This window comes from Danio rerio, chromosome 3 (genome assembly GCF_049306965.1).
Source record: "Danio rerio strain Tuebingen ecotype United States chromosome 3, GRCz12tu, whole genome shotgun sequence".
Taxonomy (NCBI): Eukaryota; Metazoa; Chordata; class Actinopteri; order Cypriniformes; family Danionidae; genus Danio; species Danio rerio.
In genome coordinates this window covers 255,001-275,000 of record NC_133178.1, presented here as the reverse complement: position 1 = coordinate 275,000, position 20,000 = coordinate 255,001, and the positions used below count along the sequence as shown (strand labels likewise).

The following is a 20,000-nucleotide window of genomic DNA, read 5'->3' as shown; positions in this document are numbered from 1 at the left end:
GCTGTGTGTCAGTAGTGTGTGTTACAGTGATGCAGTGTGTGTTACAGAATTACTGTGTGTTGCAGTGTGCCACAGGTGGTGTGTGTTAGAGCATTTCAGTGTGTGTTAAAGCAGAAAGTGTGTGTGTGTGTGTGTGTGTGTGTGTGTGTCACAGTGGTATGTGTGTTACAGTGTCACAGATTGTGCTACAACATTGCAGTGTGTCACAGTGTTGCGTTGTGTTATAGTGTTGCGTTGTGTTTTACAGTGTTGCGTTGTGTTACAGTGTTGCGTTGTGTTTTACAGTGTTGCGTTGTGTTACAGTGTTGCGTTGTGTTTTGCAGTGTTGTGTTGTGTGTTATAGTGTTGCCGTGTGCGTCATAGTGTTGTGTTTTACAGTGTTGTGTTGTGTGTTACAGTGTTGTGTTGTGTGTTACAGTGTTGTGTTGTGTGTTACAGTGTTGTGGTGTGTGTTACAGTGTTGTGGTGTGTGTTACAGTGTTGTGGTGTGTGTTACAGTGTTGTGGTGTGTGTTACAGTGTTGTGGTGTGTGTTACAGTGTTGCGTTGTGTTTTACAGTGTTGCGTTGTGTTACAGTGTTGCGTTGTGTTTTGCAGTGTTGTGTTGTGTGTTATAGTGTTGCCGTGTGCGTCATAGTGTTGTGTTTTACAGTGTTGTGTTGTGTGTTACAGTGTTGTGTTGTGTGTTACAGTGTTGTGTTGTGTGTTACAGTGTTGTGGTGTGTGTTACAGTGTTGTGGTGTGTGTTACAGTGTTGTGGTGTGTGTTACAGTGTTGTGTTGTGTGTTACAGTGTTGCGTTGTGTTACAGTGTTGCGTTGTGTTTTACAGTGTTGCGTTGTGTTACAGTGTTGCGTTGTGTTTTGCAGTGTTGCGTTGTATTTTACAGTGTTGTGTTGTGTGTTATAGTGTTGCCGTGTGCGTCATAGTGTTGTGTTTTACAGTGTTGTGTTGTGTGTTACAGTGTTGTGTTGTGTGTTACAGTGTTGTGGTGTGTGTTACAGTGTTGTGTTGTGTGTTACAGTGTTGTGTTGTGTGTTACAGTGTTGTGTTGTGTGTTACAGTGTTGCGGTGTGCGTCATTGTGTTGTGTTTTACAGTGTTGTGTGTAACAGTGTTGTGTTGTGTGTTACAGTGTTGCGGTGTGTTTTACAGTGTTGAGTTGTGTGTTACAGTGTTGAGTTGTGTTTTACAGTGTTGCTTTGTTTTACAGTGTTGCAGTGTTTCACAGTGTTGCGTTGTGTTTTACAGTGTTGCAGTGTGTGTTACATTGTTGCGTTGTGTGTTACAGTGTTGCATTGTTTTACAGTGTTGCAGTGTTTCACAGTGTTGCGTTGTGTTTTACAGTGTTGCAGTGTGTGTTTCATTGTTGCGTTGTGTGTTACAGTGTTGCGTTGTGTGTTACAGTGTTGCGTTGTGTGTTACAGTGTTGCATTGTGTGTTACAGTGTTGAGTTGTGTGTTACAGTGTTGCAGTGTGTCACTGTGTTGTGTTTTACAGTGTTGCAGTGTTTCACAGTGTTGTGTTGTGTTTTACAGTGTTGCGTTGTGTTTTACAGTGTTGCGTTGTGTTTTGCAGTGTTGCGTTGTATTTTACAGTGTTGTGTTGTGTGTTATAGTGTTGCCGTGTGCGTCATAGTGTTGTGTGTCACAGTGTTGCGTTGTGTTTTACAGTGTTGTGGTGTGTGTTACAGTGTTGTGTTGTGTGTTACAGTGTTGAGTTGTGTGTTACAGTGTTGCAGTGTGTTACAGTGTTGCGTTGTGTGTTACTGTGTTGTGTTGTGTGTTACAGTGTTGTGGTGTGTGTTACAGTGTTGTGGTGTGTGTTACAGTGTTGTGGTGTGTGTTACAGTGTTGCGTTGTGTTTTACAGTGTTGCGTTGTGTTACAGTGTTGCGTTGTGTTTTGCAGTGTTGCGTTGTATTTTACAGTGTTGTGTTGTGTGTTATAGTGTTGCCGTGTGCGTCATAGTGTTGTGTTGTGTTTTACAGTGTTGTGTTGTGTGTTACAGTGTTGTGTTGTGTGTTACAGTGTTGTGTTGTGTGTTACAGTGTTGCGGTGTGCGTCATTGTGTTGTGTTTTACAGTGTTGTGTGTAACAGTGTTGTGTTGTGTTGTGTGTTACAGTGTTGCGGTGTGTTTTACAGTGTTGAGTTGTGTGTTACAGTGTTGCAGTGTTTCACAGTGTTGCGTTGTGTTTTACAGTGTTGCAGTGTGTGTTACATTGTTGCGTTGTGTGTTACAGTGTTGCGTTGTGTGTTACAGTGTTGCGTTGTGTGTTACAGTGTTGCGTTGTGTGTTACAGTGTTGCGTTGTGTGTTACAGTGTTGAGTAGTGTGTTACAGTGTTGCAGTGTTTCACAGTGTTGCGTTGTGTTTTACAGTGTTGCAGTGTGTGTTACATTGTTGCGTTGTGTGTTACAGTGTTGCGTTGTGTGTTACAGTGTTGCGTTGTGTGTTACAGTGTTGCAGTGTGTCACTGTGTTGTGTTTTACAGTGTTGCATTGTGTGTTACGGTGTTGTGTTGTGTGTTACAGTGTTGCAGTGTTTCACAGTGTTGTGTTGTGTGTTACAGTGTTGCGTTGTGTGTTACTGTGTTGTGTTGTGTGTTACAGTGTTGCGTTGTGTGTTACGGTGTTGTGTTGTGTGTTACAGTGTTGCAGTGTTTCACAGTGTTGTGTTTTGTTTTACAGTTTTGCGTTGTGTGTTACTGTGTTGTGTTGTGTGTTACAGTGTTGCGTTGTGTGTTACTGTGTTGTGTTGTGTGTTACAGTGTTGAGTTGTGTGTTACAGTGTTGCAGTGTGTCACAGTGTTGCGTTGTGTGTTACTGTGTTGTGTTGTGTGTTACAGTGTTGTGGTGTGTGTTACAGTGTTGTGGTGTGTGTTACAGTGTTGTGGTGTGTGTTACAGTGTTGTGGTGTGTGTTACAGTGTTGTGGTGTGTGTTACAGTATTGCGTTGTGTGTTACAGTGTTGTGGTGTGTGTTACAGTGTTGTGTTGTGTGTTACAGTGTTGTGGTGTGTGTTACAGTGTTGAGTTGTGTGTTACAGTGTTGCAGTGTGTCACAGTGTTGCGTTGTGTTTTACAGTGTTGCGTTGTGTGTTACTGTGTTGCGGTGTGTGTTACAGTGTTGTGGTGTGTGTTACAGTGTTGTGGTGTGTGTTACAGTGTTGTGGTGTGTGTTACTGTGTTGTGTTGTGTGTTACAGTGTTGTGGTGTGTGTTACAGTGTTGTGGTGTGTGTTACAGTGTTGTGGTGTGTGTTACAGTGTTGTGGTGTGTGTTACAGTGTTGTGTTGTGTGTTACAGTGTTGCAGTGTGTCACAGTGTTGCGTTGTGTTTTACAGTGTTGTGGTGTGTGTTACAGTGTTGTGGTGTGTGTCACAGTGTTGCGTTGTGTTTTACAGTGTTGTGGTGTGTGTTACAGTGTTGTGGTGTGTGTTACAGTGTTGTGTTGTGTGTTACAGTGTTGAGTTGTGTGTTACAGTGTTGCGTTTTGTGTTACTGTGTTGCGTTGTGTGTTACAGTGTTGTGGTGTGTGTTACTGTGTTGTGTTGTGTGTTACAGTGTTGTGGTGTGTGTTACAGTGTTGTGGTGTGTGTTACTGTGTTGTGTTGTGTGTTACAGTGTTGTGGTGTGTGTTACTGTGTTGTGTTGTGTGTTACAGTGTTGTGTTGTGTGTTACAGTGTTGTGGTGTGTGTTACAGTGTTGTGGTTTGTGTTACAGTGTTGTGGTGTGTGTTACTGTGTTGTGTTGTGTGTTACAGTGTTGTGGTGTGTGTTACAGTGTTGCTGTGTATGTTACAGTGTTGCGGTGTGTGTTACAGTGTTGTGGTGTGTGTTACTGTGTTGTGGTGTGTGTTACTGTGTTGTGTTGTGTGTTACAGTGTTGTGGTGTGTGTTACTGTGTTGTGTTGTGTGTTACAGTGTTGTGTTGTGTGTTACAGTGTTGTGGTGTGTGTTACAGTGTTGTGGTTTGTGTTACAGTGTTGTGGTGTGTGTTACTGTGTTGTGTTGTGTGTTACAGTGTTGTGTTGTGTGTTACAGTGTTGTGTTGTGTGTTACAGTGTTGCTGTGTATGTTACAGTGTTGTGTTGTGTGTTACAGTGTTGTGGTGTGTGTTACAGTGTTGTGGTGTGTGTTACAGTGTTGTGGTGTGTGTTACAGTGTTGTGGTTTGTGTTACAGTGTTGTGGTGTGTGTTACAGTGTTGTGGTGTGTGTTACAGTGTTGCTGTGTATGTTACAGTGTTGCGGTGTGTGTTACAGTGTTGTGGTGTGTGTTACAGTGTTGTGGTGTGTGTTACAGTGTTGTGGTGTGTGTTACATTGTTGTGGTGTGTGTTACATTGTTGTGGTGTGTGTTACAGTGTTGTGGTGTGTGTTACAGTGTTGTGGTGTGTGTTACAGTGTTGTGGTGTGTGTTACAGTGTTGCTGTGTATGTTACAGTGTTGTGGTGTGTGTTACAGTGTTGTGGTGTGTGTTACATTGTTGTGGTGTGTGTTACATTGTTGTGGTGTGTGTTACAGTGTTGTGGTGTGTGGTCTATGATCGCCGACTGGAAACGTTCCTTCACATGTTGATGAGTGTGAGCACTGCTGCTTTATTCATGTATCACTCACACACACACACACACACACACACACACACACACACACACACACTGTCTGTGGTGTCCAGAGTTGTGTGTTGTGGCTCAGCTCAGTGATCCTCCAGTGTGAGCGCAGTGATCTGCCAGTGCTGCAGTCCGCTGATCCGGTGTTCAGTCTGCCATGCGCTCAGTCTGCTCCGCCTGTGCTGTGCTGCTGTAAGGAGAACCTCACCTGATGTGGTGGACTCTGTGTTTCTCAGAACACTGTTTTCACTGGTCCAGAAATGCTTGGTGATTGAAGAGTTTCTCTATTTTTAGACACAGCCCGTCTGATGGGGGTTTTATTGTGGAGCTGTGAGCTGATCAGCCTCTGCCTTCAGTGATGTTCCAGATGTGTATAGTGTGTTCATCAGATGAGCAGTGCAGTGCAGTCCTCTGCTCCTCTCACTGCTGCTCCTACATGATGTCTGCCGTGTCCACTGTGACCGATGAGCTGTTTGCCGCTGGAGTTGTGTGTGTTGTGTTGTGTTGTGTTGTGTTGTGGTGTCAGAACAGTCTCAGATGTGTGGATGATAATAAACACCCACTGCTCTGTGTCCCGCAGGTCTCTCTCTCCTCCATCATCATGTCTGTCTGCGTTCACCGCCGCTCAGCTCCGCCCCCTCAGGAACAGCAGGCGTGGCTCTGTTTACAGACTCCGCCCACTGCAATCAGGCTCCGCCCCTCGCTCTGCCAGCTGATATGTGTGTGGCTGCTGCTTCTGCTGCTGCCGGCGGTGGGCCAATCGCGGCGCGAGCGTGGTGGAGGGGGCGTGGCCCAATTCCTCCCGCCGGCGGCGCCGTACCCACCGGTCTCCAAGCTGCTGCAGGGCCTGAGCATCGCGGTGGTGCTGGTTGGGAACTCCAGCGAGGTGGTGATGGCCGGGGCTAGGGATAAGGAGGAGTTTGGGCAGGCGGCGCTGGTGCCCGGCGTGGAGATGCTCACCATGAATGAGACGGACCCCAAGAGCATCATCAAGAGCATCTGCGACCTGATGACGGAGCACTGGCTGCAGGGCGTCGTGTTCGGTGATGACACTGACCAGGAGGCCATCGCCCAGATCCTGGACTTCATCTCAGCGCAAACACACATCCCCATACTGGGCGTCAAGGGCGGATCCTCCATGATCATGGCTGCCAAGGTAACACTGCTGCTGTGTGTGTGTGTGTGTGTGTGTGTGTGTGTGTGTCCTGGTTTTCATCACAGTGGGTCAACATATCAAGTATATCGATGCTGATACCTTTGAAGGCACGGTGGCGTATATGTAGCAGATATATAATCCTGTTTATATGAGTTGACCCGTGTGTGCTGTTGGGTTGTTTTGATCCACTCTGGGCTGATTTTGAGTCTGAATTTGGCCACTTTTGGTCTCTGTGCTTATTAAAGTTTAGGATTCAGCAATAGTAGATTATTAGTGGATTATTGCTGTGTCGACTCTGTTACTGTCATATTTCAGTCAGTTCACTCTTTAAGAACAATAGTAAGATGATGAACATGCAGAAAACTGTTAGACACGCTGTGTGGAGTCTGCTGTGAGGTTAGCATCTGCAGCTAAAGACCAATATGATGGAGAATAACGACTCTGATACATAGACTCCGTTACTGTCAACTCAGTTACCATCGACTGTTACTGTTGATTCTGTTACCATTGACCCTGTCACCGTCGACTCTGTTATTATAGATCCTGTGACCGTCGACTCTGTTATTATAGATCCTGTTACCGTCGACTCTGTTATTATAGATCCTGTTACCGTCGACTCTGTTATCATAGATCCTGTGACCGTCGACTCTGTTATCATAGATCCTGTTACCATCGACTCTGTTATTATAGATCCTGTTACCATCGACTCTGTTATCATAGATCCTGTGACCGTCGACTCTGTTATTATAGATCCTGTTACCGTCGACTCTGTTATTATAGATCCTGTTACCGTCGACTCTGTTATTATAGATCCTGTTACCGTCGACTCTGTTATTATAGATCCTGTTACCATCGACTCTGTTATTATAGATCCTATTACTGTCGACTCTGTTATTATAGATCCTGTTACCGTCGACTCTGTTATTATAGATCCTGTTACCGTCGACTCTGTTATTATAGATCCTGTTACCGTCGACTCTGTTATTATAGATCCTGTTACCGTCGACTCTGTTATCATAGATCCTGTGACCGTCGACTCTGTTATTATAGATCCTGTTACTGTCGACTCTGTTATTATAGATCCTGTTACCGTCGACTCTGTTATTATAGATCCTGTTACCATGGACTCTGTTATTATAGATCCTGTTACCGTCGACTCTGTTATTATAGATCCTGTTACCGTCGACTCTGTTATTATAGATCCTGTTACCGTCGACTCTGTTATTATAGATCCTGTGACCGTCGACTCTGTTATTATAGATCCTGTTACCGTCAAATCTGTTATTATAGATCCTGTGACCGTCGACTCTGTTATCATAGATCCTGTTACCGTCGACTCTGTTATTATAGATCCTGTGACCGTCGACTCTGTTATTATAGATCCTGTGACCGTCGACTCTGTTATTATAGATCCTGTGACCGTCGACTCTGTTATTATAGATCCTGTGACCGTCGACTCTGTTATTATAGATCCTGTTACTATCGACTCTGTTATTATAGATCCTGTGACCGTCGACTCTGTTATTATAGATCCTGTTACCGTCGACTCTGTTATTATAGATCCTGTGACCGTCGACTCTGTTATTATAGATCCTGTGACCGTCGACTCTGTTATCATAGATCCTGTGACCGTCGACTCTGTTATTATAGATCCTGTTACCGTCGACTCTGTTATCATAGATCCTGTTACTATCGACTCTGTTATTATAGATCCTGTGACCGTCGACTCTGTTATTATAGATCCTGTGACCGTCGACTCTGTTATTGTAGATCCTGTGACCGTCGACTCTGTTATTATAGATCCTGTGACCGTCGACTCTGTTATTATAGATCCTGTTACTATCAACTCTGTTATTATAGATCCTGTTACCGTCGACTCTGTTATTATAGATCCTGTTACCGTCGACTCTGTTATCATAGATCCTGTGACCGTCGACTCTGTTATTATAGATCCTGTGACCGTCGACTCTGTTATTATAGATCCTGTGACCGTCGACTCTGTTATTATAGATCCTGTGACCGTCGACACTGTTATTATAGATCCTGTGACCGTCGACTCTGTTATTATAGATCCTGTGACTGTCGACCCTGTTATCATAGATCCTGTGACCGTCGACAACTCCGTTATAGATCCTGTGACCGTCGACAACTCCGTTATAGATCCTGTGACCGTCGACTCTGTTATTATAGATCCTGTGACCGTCGACTCTGTTATTATGGATCCTGTTACTATCGACTCTGTTATTATAGATCCTGTGACCGTCGACTCTGTTATTATAGATCCTGTGACCGTCGACTCTGTTATTATAGATCCTGTGACCGTCGACTCTGTTACTGTTGATTGTTACCGTCGACTCTGTTATTATAGATCCTGTTACCATCGACTCTGTTATTATAGGTCCTGTTACCGTCGACTCTGTTATCATAGATCCTGTGACCGTCGACTCTGTTATCATAGATCCTGTGACCGTCGACTCTGTTATTATAGATCCTGTGACCGTCGACTCTGTTATTATAGATCCTGTCACCGTCGACTCTGTTATTATAGATCCTGTTACTATCGACTCTGTTATTATAGATCCTGTGACCGTCGACTCTGTTATTATAGATCCTGTTACCGTCGACTCTGTTATTATAGATCCTGTGACCGTCGACTCTGTTATTATAGATCCTGTGACCGTCGACTCTGTTATTATAGATCCTGTTACTATCGACTCTGTTATTATAGATCCTGTGACCGTCGACTCTGTTATTATAGATCCTGTGACCGTCGACTCTGTTATTATAGATCCTGTGACCGTCGACTCTGTTATTATAGATCCTGTTACTATCGACTCTGTTATTATAGATCCTGTGACCGTCGACTCTGTTATTATAGATCCTGTGACCGTCGACTCTGTTATCATAGATCCTGTGACCGTCGACTCTGTTATTATAGATCCTGTGACCGTCGACTCTGTTATTATAGATCCTGTGACCGTCGACTCTGTTATTGTAGATCCTGTGACCGTCGACTCTGTTATTATAGATCCTGTGACCGTCGACTCTGTTATTATAGATCCTGTTACTATCAACTCTGTTATTATAGATCCTGTGACCGTCGACTCTGTTATTATAGATCCTGTTACCGTCGACTCTGTTATTATAGATCCTGTGACCGTCGACTCTGTTATTATAGATCCTGTGACCGTCGACTCTGTTATTATAGATCCTGTGACCGTCGACACTGTTATTATAGATCCTGTGACCGTCGACTCTGTTATTATAGATCCTGTGACTGTCGACCCTGTTATCATAGATCCTGTGACCGTCGACAACTCCGTTATAGATCCTGTGACCGTCGACAACTCCGTTATAGATCCTGTGACCGTCGACTCTGTTATTATAGATCCTGTGACCGTCGACTCTGTTATTATGGATCCTGTTACTATCGACTCTGTTATTATAGATCCTGTGACCGTCGACTCTGTTATTATAGATCCTGTGACCGTCGACTCTGTTATTATAGATCCTGTGACCGTCGACTCTGTTACTGTTGATTGTTACCGTCGACTCTGTTATTATAGATCCTGTTACCATCGACTCTGTTATTATAGATCCTGTTACCGTCGACTCTGTTATCATAGATCCTGTGACCGTCGACTCTGTTATCATAGATCCTGTGACCGTTGACTCTGTTATTATAGATCCTGTGACCGTCGACTCTGTTATTATAGATCCTGTCACCGTCGACTCTGTTATTATAGATCCTGTTACTATCGACTCTGTTATTATAGATCCTGTGACCGTCGACTCTGTTATTATAGATCCTGTTACCGTCGACTCTGTTATTATAGATCCTGTGACCGTCGACTCTGTTATTATAGATCCTGTGACCGTCGACTCTGTTATTATAGATCCTGTTACTATCGACTCTGTTATTATAGATCCTGTGACCGTCGACTCTGTTATTATAGATCCTGTGACCGTCGACTCTGTTATTATAGATCCTGTGACCGTCGACTCTGTTATTATAGATCCTGTTACCATCGACTCTGTTATTATAGATCCTGTTACCGTCGACTCTGTTATCATAGATTCTGTGACCGTCGACTCTGTTATCATAGATCCTGTTACTGTCGACTCTGTTATTATAGATCCTGTTACCGTCGACTCTGTTATTATAGATCCTGTTACCGTCGACTCTGTTATTATAGATCCTGTTACCATCGACTCTGTTATTATAGATCCTGTTACCGTCGACTCTGTTATCATAGATTCTGTGACCGTCGACTCTGTTATCATAGATCCTGTGACCGTCGACTCTGTTATCATAGATCCTGCGACCGTCGACTCTGTTATTATAGATCCTGTCACCGTCGACTCTGTTATTATAGATCCTGTCACCGTCGACTCTGTTATTATAGATCCTGTGACCGTCGACTCTGTTATTATAGATCCTGTTACCGTCGACTCTGTTATTATAGATCCTGTGACCGTCGACTCTGTTATCATAGATCCTGTGACCGTCGACTCTGTTATCATAGATCCTGTTACCGTCGACTCTGTTATCATAGATCCTGTTACCGTCGACTCTGTTATCATAGATCCTGTTACCATCGACTCTGTTATTATAGATCCTGTTACCGTCGACTCTGTTATCATAGATTCTGTGACCGTCGACTCTGTTATCATAGATCCTGTTACTGTCGACTCTGTTATTATAGATCCTGTTACCGTCGACTCTGTTATTATAGATCCTGTTACCGTCGACTCTGTTATTATAGATCCTGTTACCATCGACTCTGTTATTATAGATCCTGTTACCGTCGACTCTGTTATCATAGATTCTGTGACCGTCGACTCTGTTATCATAGATCCTGTGACCGTCGACTCTGTTATCATAGATCCTGCGACCGTCGACTCTGTTATTATAGATCCTGTCACCGTCGACTCTGTTATTATAGATCCTGTCACCGTCGACTCTGTTATTATAGATCCTGTGACCGTCGACTCTGTTATTATAGATCCTGTTACCGTCGACTCTGTTATTATAGATCCTGTGACCGTCGACTCTGTTATCATAGATCCTGTGACCGTCGACTCTGTTATCATAGATCCTGTTACCGTCGACTCTGTTATCATAGATCCTGTTACCGTCGACTCTGTTATCATAGATCCTGTTACCATCGACTCTGTTATTATAGATCCTGTTACCGTCGACTCTGTTATTATAGATCCTGTGACCGTCGACTCTGTTATTATAGATCCTGTTACCGTCGACTCTGTTACTGTGATTTTGTTACCGTCGACTCTGTTACCAGACTCATTTGCTGTCGGCTCTATTTTTTAGACCCTGATACTGTGGACTTTGTTACCATAGACTCTGTTTTCATCAACTCTGTAACCGTTGACTGTTCCCATCAACTTTGTAATTGTCGGCTCTGTTACTGACTCTGTTACCGTCAGCTTTATCTTTGACTCTGTTACCGTAGACTAGTTTGCTGTCGACTCTGTCACTGTTGACTCTGGTATGTTGGTGCTGTTTTTGCTCTATTGACTTCCATTATATCTCATTAATTGATGCAGAGCCATGACGGCATATAATCATTCTTTCTGCACTGGTACTTCAGATTCTTAATTCTGTGTTTGGTGTGAACTCATGATAGTGTGATTATCGCGTCTGGAACAAGAAGTACAGTGTGGTCACAGTGCTGCTGCTCTCAGCGCCGACATTAAACACATCGGCCAAACAGGAAAACCTGATGATGGCGATATTTGGAAAATGCCAGATCTGTATCCGTCAAACACTACTCAAGTACAGCACAGTACATTCAGACTGTGTGTCGGTGCTGTTGGTCTCCATGATGAAAGGGCTGAATGAAGGAGTGTGGAGATGTAGAAGAGTTTAGAGGATGTACAGCCTGTACAGTACACACATCACTACAGCTGTGCGGAGAGCATGAAGAGAGCTGTGCAAATGAGTCTGTGTGTGTGTGTGTGTGTGTGTGTGTGTGTGTGTGTGTGTGTGTGTGTGTGTGTGTGTGTGTGTGTGTGTGTGTGTGTGATGATGATGATGATCCGCCAGACTCAGAGAGAGTGAGCGCTGGGGTCCTGTGACTCAGACCTGCGCCCACACATACACACACACACACACAGACACACACACACATAAACGCTCTGGAATAAGCGCAGATGAGGATGAGGAGTGTGTCGGCCCACGCTCAGCTGTAACAGCGGCTCAACCTTTACAATGTCAAAGCTTCACTCGCTGCAGTCACGGCACACACACACCGCTGCAGCTCCGCCATCAGCGCTCACTTTATTATTCACCAATCACACACACACACACACGCACACACTTGAACATACAGCTGAACATCAGAGGTGAAGCAGAACCACAGCAGCAGATCTAAACGCAGCAGATCACAGCAGAAATGAGGGAATGATGAAGGCGAGCGCAGTGCTGACATTACAGCTCGCTAAACCCTGAACATACAGGAGCCTTTCAGTCACAGAAACACACACCAGCTCTCTCTAGCTGTGTGTTCATCATCACACTTCTCCACTGTTTCTCTAGCGGCGTTGTTTCCCGTCTTCTTCTCGCAGATATTAGTGTTACTCATAACACCGCTGATTATCTTTCACTGAAGGAGACTGCGTGCGCATTATAAGCGAATACACCATATCTGCAGCATATAAACGTGACATAAAGCATTACTAATGTCCTCTATAATGACCAAATGCTGTTTATACAGAGGAAATGATATATTCAGTGTACAGACAAGCACAGATCAAACACTACACAGCAACAACACTCCAGAGGTGTTTGTCTGTTTGTTTATGAGGCTACTTCAGGAATAAACCCTTATTTTGACTGAATAAACAGAATAAAGCAGTTGTCATTATAAGGTATCTTCTGATAGTTCATTTCAGACATTCATTCTGCGTATTCCACTCAAACACTGCTTCTATTAAGACCAAGCACATCTTTAAAGCAGGGATGGCTGACGTGAAACTGACGTTTCGACACAGTGACCAGATCCCAGAGCGCAAGTGTGTCGAAACACTGCACCAAAGCATGATCCGAAACACCAGGTCACATGATTAATGAGATTCAAAACACCAGGTCACATGACTAATGAGATTCAAAACACCAGGTCACATGACTAATGAGATTCAAAACACCAGGTCACATGACTAATGAGATTCAAAACACCAGGTCACATGACTAATGAGATTCAAAACGCCAGGTCACATGACTAAAGTGATTAGAAACACCAGATCACATGACTAAAGTGATTAGAAACACCAGATCACATGACTAAAGTGATTAGTAACACCAGGTCACATGACTAAAGTGATTAGTAACACCAGATCACATGACTAAAGTGATTAGTAACACCAGGTCACATGACTAAAGTGATTAGTAACACCAGATCACATGACTAAAGTGATTAGTAACACCAGATCACATGACTAAAGTGATTAGTAACACCAGGTCACATGACTAAAGTGATTAGAAACACCAGATCACATGACTAAAGTGATTAGTAACACCAGGTCACATGACTAAAGTGATTAGAAACACCAGATCACATGACTAAAGTGATTAGAAACACCAGATCACATGACTAAAGTGATTAGTAACACCAGATCACATGACTAAAGTGATTAGAAACACCAGATCACATGACTAAAGTGATTAGAAACACCAGATCACATGACTAAAGTGATTAGAAACACCAGATCACATGACTAAAGTGATTAGAAACACCAGATCACATGACTAAAGTGATTAGAAACACCAGATCACATCATCACATGACTAAAGTGATTAGAAACACCAGATCACATGACTAAAGTGATTAGAAACACCAGATCACATGACTAAAGTGATTAGAAACACCAGATCACATGACTAAAGTGATTAGAAACACCAGATCACATGACTAAAGTGATTAGAAACACCAGATCACATGACTAAAGTGATTAGAAACACCAGATCACATCATCACATGACTAAAGTGATTAGAAACACCAGATCACATGACTAAAGTGATTAGAAACACCAGATCACATGACTAAAGTGATTAGAAACACCAGATCACATGACTAAAGTGATTAGAAACACCAGATCACATCATCACATGACTAAAGTGATTAGTAACACCAGATCACATGACTAAAGTGATTAGAAACACCAGATCACATGACTAAAGTGATTAGTAACACCAGGTCACATGACTAAAGTGATTCGAAACACTAGGTCGAACACCATTCGAAACAAGACATGTTTACTCACAATGTGTTGATCCGGATGTCGGACCAATGTTAAAACAAAACACGTTACAAGAACAGAGCATTTAAAACTAACATCTATAGCTGCGTCAGCCTGGACTGGAACCCGTTATCTCTGCATGCTGGTCAGGAACTCAAACCTCTACACTAAATCACTTGAAGCTTCAGCTCTACAGCGGGGGGTTCAGTTGTAATTAAATGACGCAGGAAGTGAAAGTACAGTGAGAGTTTGTGAGCGTGCTGAAACATTACTGCGCTGCTCACTGGTGTTACGGCGAGTCATTTAAGGTGTAGCAGTAATACTCTGCTCCTCTGCTTGTCTGTATGCTGACTGTATTCTCCCTGAACACACTCGTTCGTAGTGCGAGTAATTTGACGTCCTGTATTATTCCATCATTTCTCCCATCGGAAACTCAATCTGAAGATCTACACCAGGGGTGTCTAAACTCGGTCCTGGAGGGCCGCTGTCCTGCATAGTTTAGCTCCAACTTCCTCCAACACACCTGCCTGGAAGATTCTGGTATATACTGGATGAGCTGCTTCAGGTGGGTTTGATTGGGGTTGGAACTTAAGTATGCAGGACACCGGCCCTCCAGGACTGAGTTTGGACAGGCCTGATCTAAAACAATGGCAGAAACTAGCGCACTTCAGCATGCCAGAACAAGCTCAATATTCAGTTCAGCTCTTCTCCAGTGTAGAGTGTTGCAGCAGCTGAACCCTGGAGTTCTAGTGAACTGAAGCGGTGTCAGTCCAGAGTTCAGTTCAGTTCAGTGTGCTTTAATCTTCACTGCTGAGAGTCCAAACACTGAAGAGCAAATCCATCCATGCTCAGAAACACAAGACCCAAACCAAGCAGGCCAGTGGCACACACTGGGCACATTACCCTGCGGACGGACTAATTAACCGAGTGTGTGTGTCATGAGGCTGGTGTGTGGAGCAGGAGTGTGCTGCTGATATCAGACTCCGTCATTGATGATGAGGATTGTGTGTAATGAGTGTGTGTGTGTGTTGTTCTGCTGGTCGTCTGTCCGCCGCTCCGCTGTTCTCTGTTGTCATCTCTGTGAAGCTGTTTGAGTCGGTCTGTGCTGTACGCAGCGCTGGAGAAGTCAGTCTGATGCATTACTGACGGATTAATTCACCCGTTAATGATCATTCTGCAGCGTTCGCCATCACATCTCCACGGGCGCAGTGCTCAGCAATGACCCAGATCACAGCAGTTATCTCTAAAATAATGCCTGTGTGTGTGTGTGTGTGTGTTGAGGGACAGTTCATCTTCAACAGCCACTCCACTACTGTATCTGTGGCCGTCTCCGGCTCCTCGATCCCTCATTCAGCTTCAGTCATCATCAATATTCCAGTCTGATGTTCATCTGTTGAGTGTGTGTACTCCACTGATATTAGCATCTAGTGTGTGTTATCAGTCATATCAACACACTCAGTGTGTGTCTCTGTGTTCTGCTCAACTCTGTTCCCTCGGTTATAAAACGCAGATCAATCTGTGAAGCGCTGATAGGTAAAGCATGTGACCTTTTTCCAAGTGATGTCACTTCCTGTGGCGAGGAACTCTGGAAGTCATTGAGGCGTGTGGTTAATCTGCTCTCATCAGTGTTCAGGATCCAGCAACAGTAGACTAATGATGTGTTGACTCACAATCCTGTTACCATCGACCGTTACCGTCAACTCTGTCATTCGTTGATTCTGTTACCATCGACTGTCACCTCTGTTATCATCAACTCTGCTAACCGTCAGTCCTGTTACCATTGAGTGTTACCATCAGCCGTCAACTCTGCAGACTGTTGCAGTCAACTCTGTTCACGTTGATCCTGTTACCGTCAACTATCGACTTTGCTACTCGTCGACTCTGTTATCGTCGATCCTGTTATTATCGACTGTTACGTTGACTGTCAACTCTGTTATTGTCAACTCCGTCCAGTCTGTTAACGTCCAGTCTGTTAACGTCCAGTCTGTTACCGTTGACTCTGTTGTCATCGATCCTGTTACCATCGACTGTTACGTCAACCGACAACTCTGTAATCATCGACTCTGTTATTGTCGACTCTGTTACCTTAGACTGTTACTCTCAACCAGGGGTGCAACTACACATTTACTGAGGGGTATGCGGGTTCAAATTTTGTGTGATCCCTCTTATTTTATATTAATTAATTAATAATAAATGAAGACAAATTTTCAGATTAATCTTATAACTTTTGACATTATGTATGATTTGACAGTTTATTTTGATAAAAACAAAAGCAAATCTAAACAGTTACATCTACATGAACACTTTCGGCTGTGGGACTGCATGTTATTGTGTTAAATGATTTTGAATTAAACAATAACAATATTATATTCGTTTAAAATGCAAAATAATGTTTTTTTAACAAAACATATTTATTTATTTTTATTATTTGAAACTTTTAATAAGGATAATTTTAAAAACAGTTTTGGCACAACGGTGCCCCCCCATGTGTGGCGCCCCTATGCGCCGCATATACTGCATACCCCCTTGTTGCGCCACTGCTCTCAACCGCCGACTCTGTTACCTGTCAACTCTGCTACTCATCAACGCTGTTAACGTAGATCCTGTTACCAACGACCGTTAACTCGGCTATTGTTGACTCCGTTATCATCAACTCTGTTATCGTAGACTGTTACTGTTACCGTCAACTCTGTTACCACCGATACTGTTATTATCGACTTTTACCATCGACCCTCAACTCTGTCAACTGTTCCCCGTCAGCTCTGTTCCCCGTCAGCTCTGTTCCCCGTCAGCTCTGTTCCCCGTCAGCTCTGTTCCCCGTTAGCTCTGTTCCCCGTCAGCTCTGTTCCCCGTCAGCTCTGTTCCCCGTCAGCTCTGTTCCCCGTTAGCTCTGTTCCCCGTTAGCTCTGTTCCCCGTCAGCTCTGTTCCCCGTTAGCTCTGTTCCCCGTCAGCTCTGTTCCCCGTTAGCTCTGTTCCCCGTTAGCTCTGTTCCCCGTCAGCTCTGTTCCCCGTTAGCTCTGTTCCCCGTTAGCTCTGTTCCCCGTCAGCTCTGTTATGGTTTTGAAAGTTTATCATAAGTCAAAGAACATTCACTGAGAACATGGACTGAGTTTGGTGATGAATTATTGCTTTGTTTATCATTCAGTGTATGTGTGTGTGTGTGTGTGTGTGTGGGGTGGGGTCTCTCTCTCTCTCTGTGTGTGTGTATCAGATCTGTGTCCTGCTGCTTGCACTAGTGTGCGCTGGGGTCAGAGGTGAAAGTGAACTGCCTGTTCTGGTCTCACTCTGGCCTGGTTTAGTTAGTGTGTGTGTGTGTGTGTGTGTGTGTGTGTGTGTGTGTGTGTGTGTGTGTGTGTGTGTGTGTGTGTGTGTGTGTGTGTGTGCTCCGCTTTAGCACAGAACTGGGACACATATTTAGGGCTGCATTTGAGTCTCTCTCTCCGTCTCTCCTTCTGCTCGTCCTTCCTGCGTCCGCTCTGATCATCAGAGACACTCTATGACCAGCAGGACACACACACACACACACACACACACTCACACACTCACACACTCACATACAAGCACACACACTAACTACACAAACACACACACACACACACACTCACATACAAGCACACACACTAACTACACAAACACACACACACACACACACTCACATACAAGCACACACACTAACTACACAAACACACACACACACACACACAAACACACACACACACACACACACACACACACACACACACACACACACACACACACACACACACTAACTACACAAACACACACACACTCACACACAAGCACACACACTAACTACACACACACACACTATACACACACGCACACACTATACACACAAGTGCACACACTCACTACACACACACACTATACACACACACACATTATACACACATACACACACACACACACACTATACACACACACTACACACACACACACACACTCACACACTCACACACTCACACACAAGCACACACACTAACTACACAAACACACACACACACACAAGTGCACACACTCACTACACACACACACTATACACACACACACATTATACACACATACACACACACACACACACTATACACACACACTACACACACACACACACACTCACACACTCACACACTCACACACAAGCACACACACTAACTACACAAACACACACACACACACACACACTATACACACACTACACACACACACACACTATACACACACACACACTATACACACTCACACACTCACACACAAGCACACACACTAACTACACAAACACACACACACACACACACACACACACACACACACACACACACAAGCACACACACAAGCACACACACTAACTACACACACACACTATACACACACGCACACACTATACACACAAGCGCACACACTCACTATACACACACACACTATACACACACACACATTATACACACATACACACACACACACACACACTATACACACACACTACACACACACACACACACTCACACACTCACACACTCACATACAAGCACACACACTAACTACACAAACACACACACACACACACACTCACATACAAGCACACACACTAACTACACAAACACACACACACACTCACATACAAGCACACACACTAACTACACAAACACACACACACACACACACAAACACACACACACACACACACACACACACACACACACACACACACACACACACACACACACACACACACACACACACACACACACTAACTACACAAACACACACACACTCACACACAAGCACACACACTAACTACACACACACACACTATACACACACGCACACACTATACACACAAGTGCACACACTCACTACACACACACACTATACACACACACACATTATACACACATACACACACACACACACACTATACACACACACTACACACACACACACACACTCACACACTCACACACTCACACACAAGCACACACACTAACTACACAAACACACACATACACACACACACACACACTATACACACACACTACACACACACACACACACTCACACACTCACACACTCACACACAAGCACACACACTAACTACACAAACACACACACACACACACACACACTATACACACACTACACACACACACACACTATACACACACACACACTATACACACTCACACACTCACACACAAGCACACACACTAACTACACAAACACACACACACACACACACACACACACACACAAGCACACACACAAGCACACACACTAACTACACACACACACTATACACACACGCACACACTATACACACAAGCGCACACACTCACTACACACACACACACTATACACACACACTACACACACACACACACACACACACACACACACACACATAGAGACGGTCATGCAGAGAGTCATCTGTGTGTGTGTGTGTGTGTGTGTGTGTTTATCAGTGAGTCAGGGCAGCAGGTTCAGGAGATGATCGTCCGTTAATCAATATCTGAGTGTAACAGTGATGAATTAATTAGAGCAGATCCTCATTAACTGCTCTCAGTGCTGCAGTCCATATCAGCTGTGAACACACACATCAACTGCACACACACACACACACACACACACACACACACACACTAAGACCAGCCACACACACACTAAGACCAGCTCTTCATTCATACACACACACACACACACACACACACAATTGTGTGAGTTGTGGAGAAATATGACGTGTGCTTCATTACATATTCATATTTCAGCAGCGAATCAGAGTATTACACAGCCTGTGTGTGTGTGTGTGTGTGTGTGTGTGTGTGTGTGTGTGTGTGTGTATCATGTATCATATTTGTGTGTGTTGGTATGGGTTTGAGGCTGGTTGCTGTGCGGTTGCTAGGGTGTTTGAAGCTGGTTGCTGTGCGGTTGCTAGGGTGTTTGAGGCTGGTTGCTGTCTGGT

At 44.1% G+C, this 20,000-nt stretch overlaps 1 protein-coding gene across 12 annotated transcripts in view; it reads left to right on the top strand.

Moving 5' to 3' along the window:
* grin2ba (glutamate receptor, ionotropic, N-methyl D-aspartate 2B, genome duplicate a) overlaps positions 1–20,000 on the top strand; it is a 48,935-nt gene that overhangs the window by 11,214 nt on the left and 17,721 nt on the right. For all 12 annotated transcript variants that reach the window (XM_073943696.1, XM_073943688.1, XM_073943695.1 and 9 more), the window contains one exon: positions 5,187–5,762. Coding sequence is in view for 4 of the 12 variants with exons in the window: in XM_073943688.1 (XP_073799789.1) it covers positions 5,208–5,762 (555 nt within the window). In the remaining 8 variants the exon portion in view is untranslated. The remainder of the gene's footprint in view (positions 1–5,186; positions 5,763–20,000) is intronic.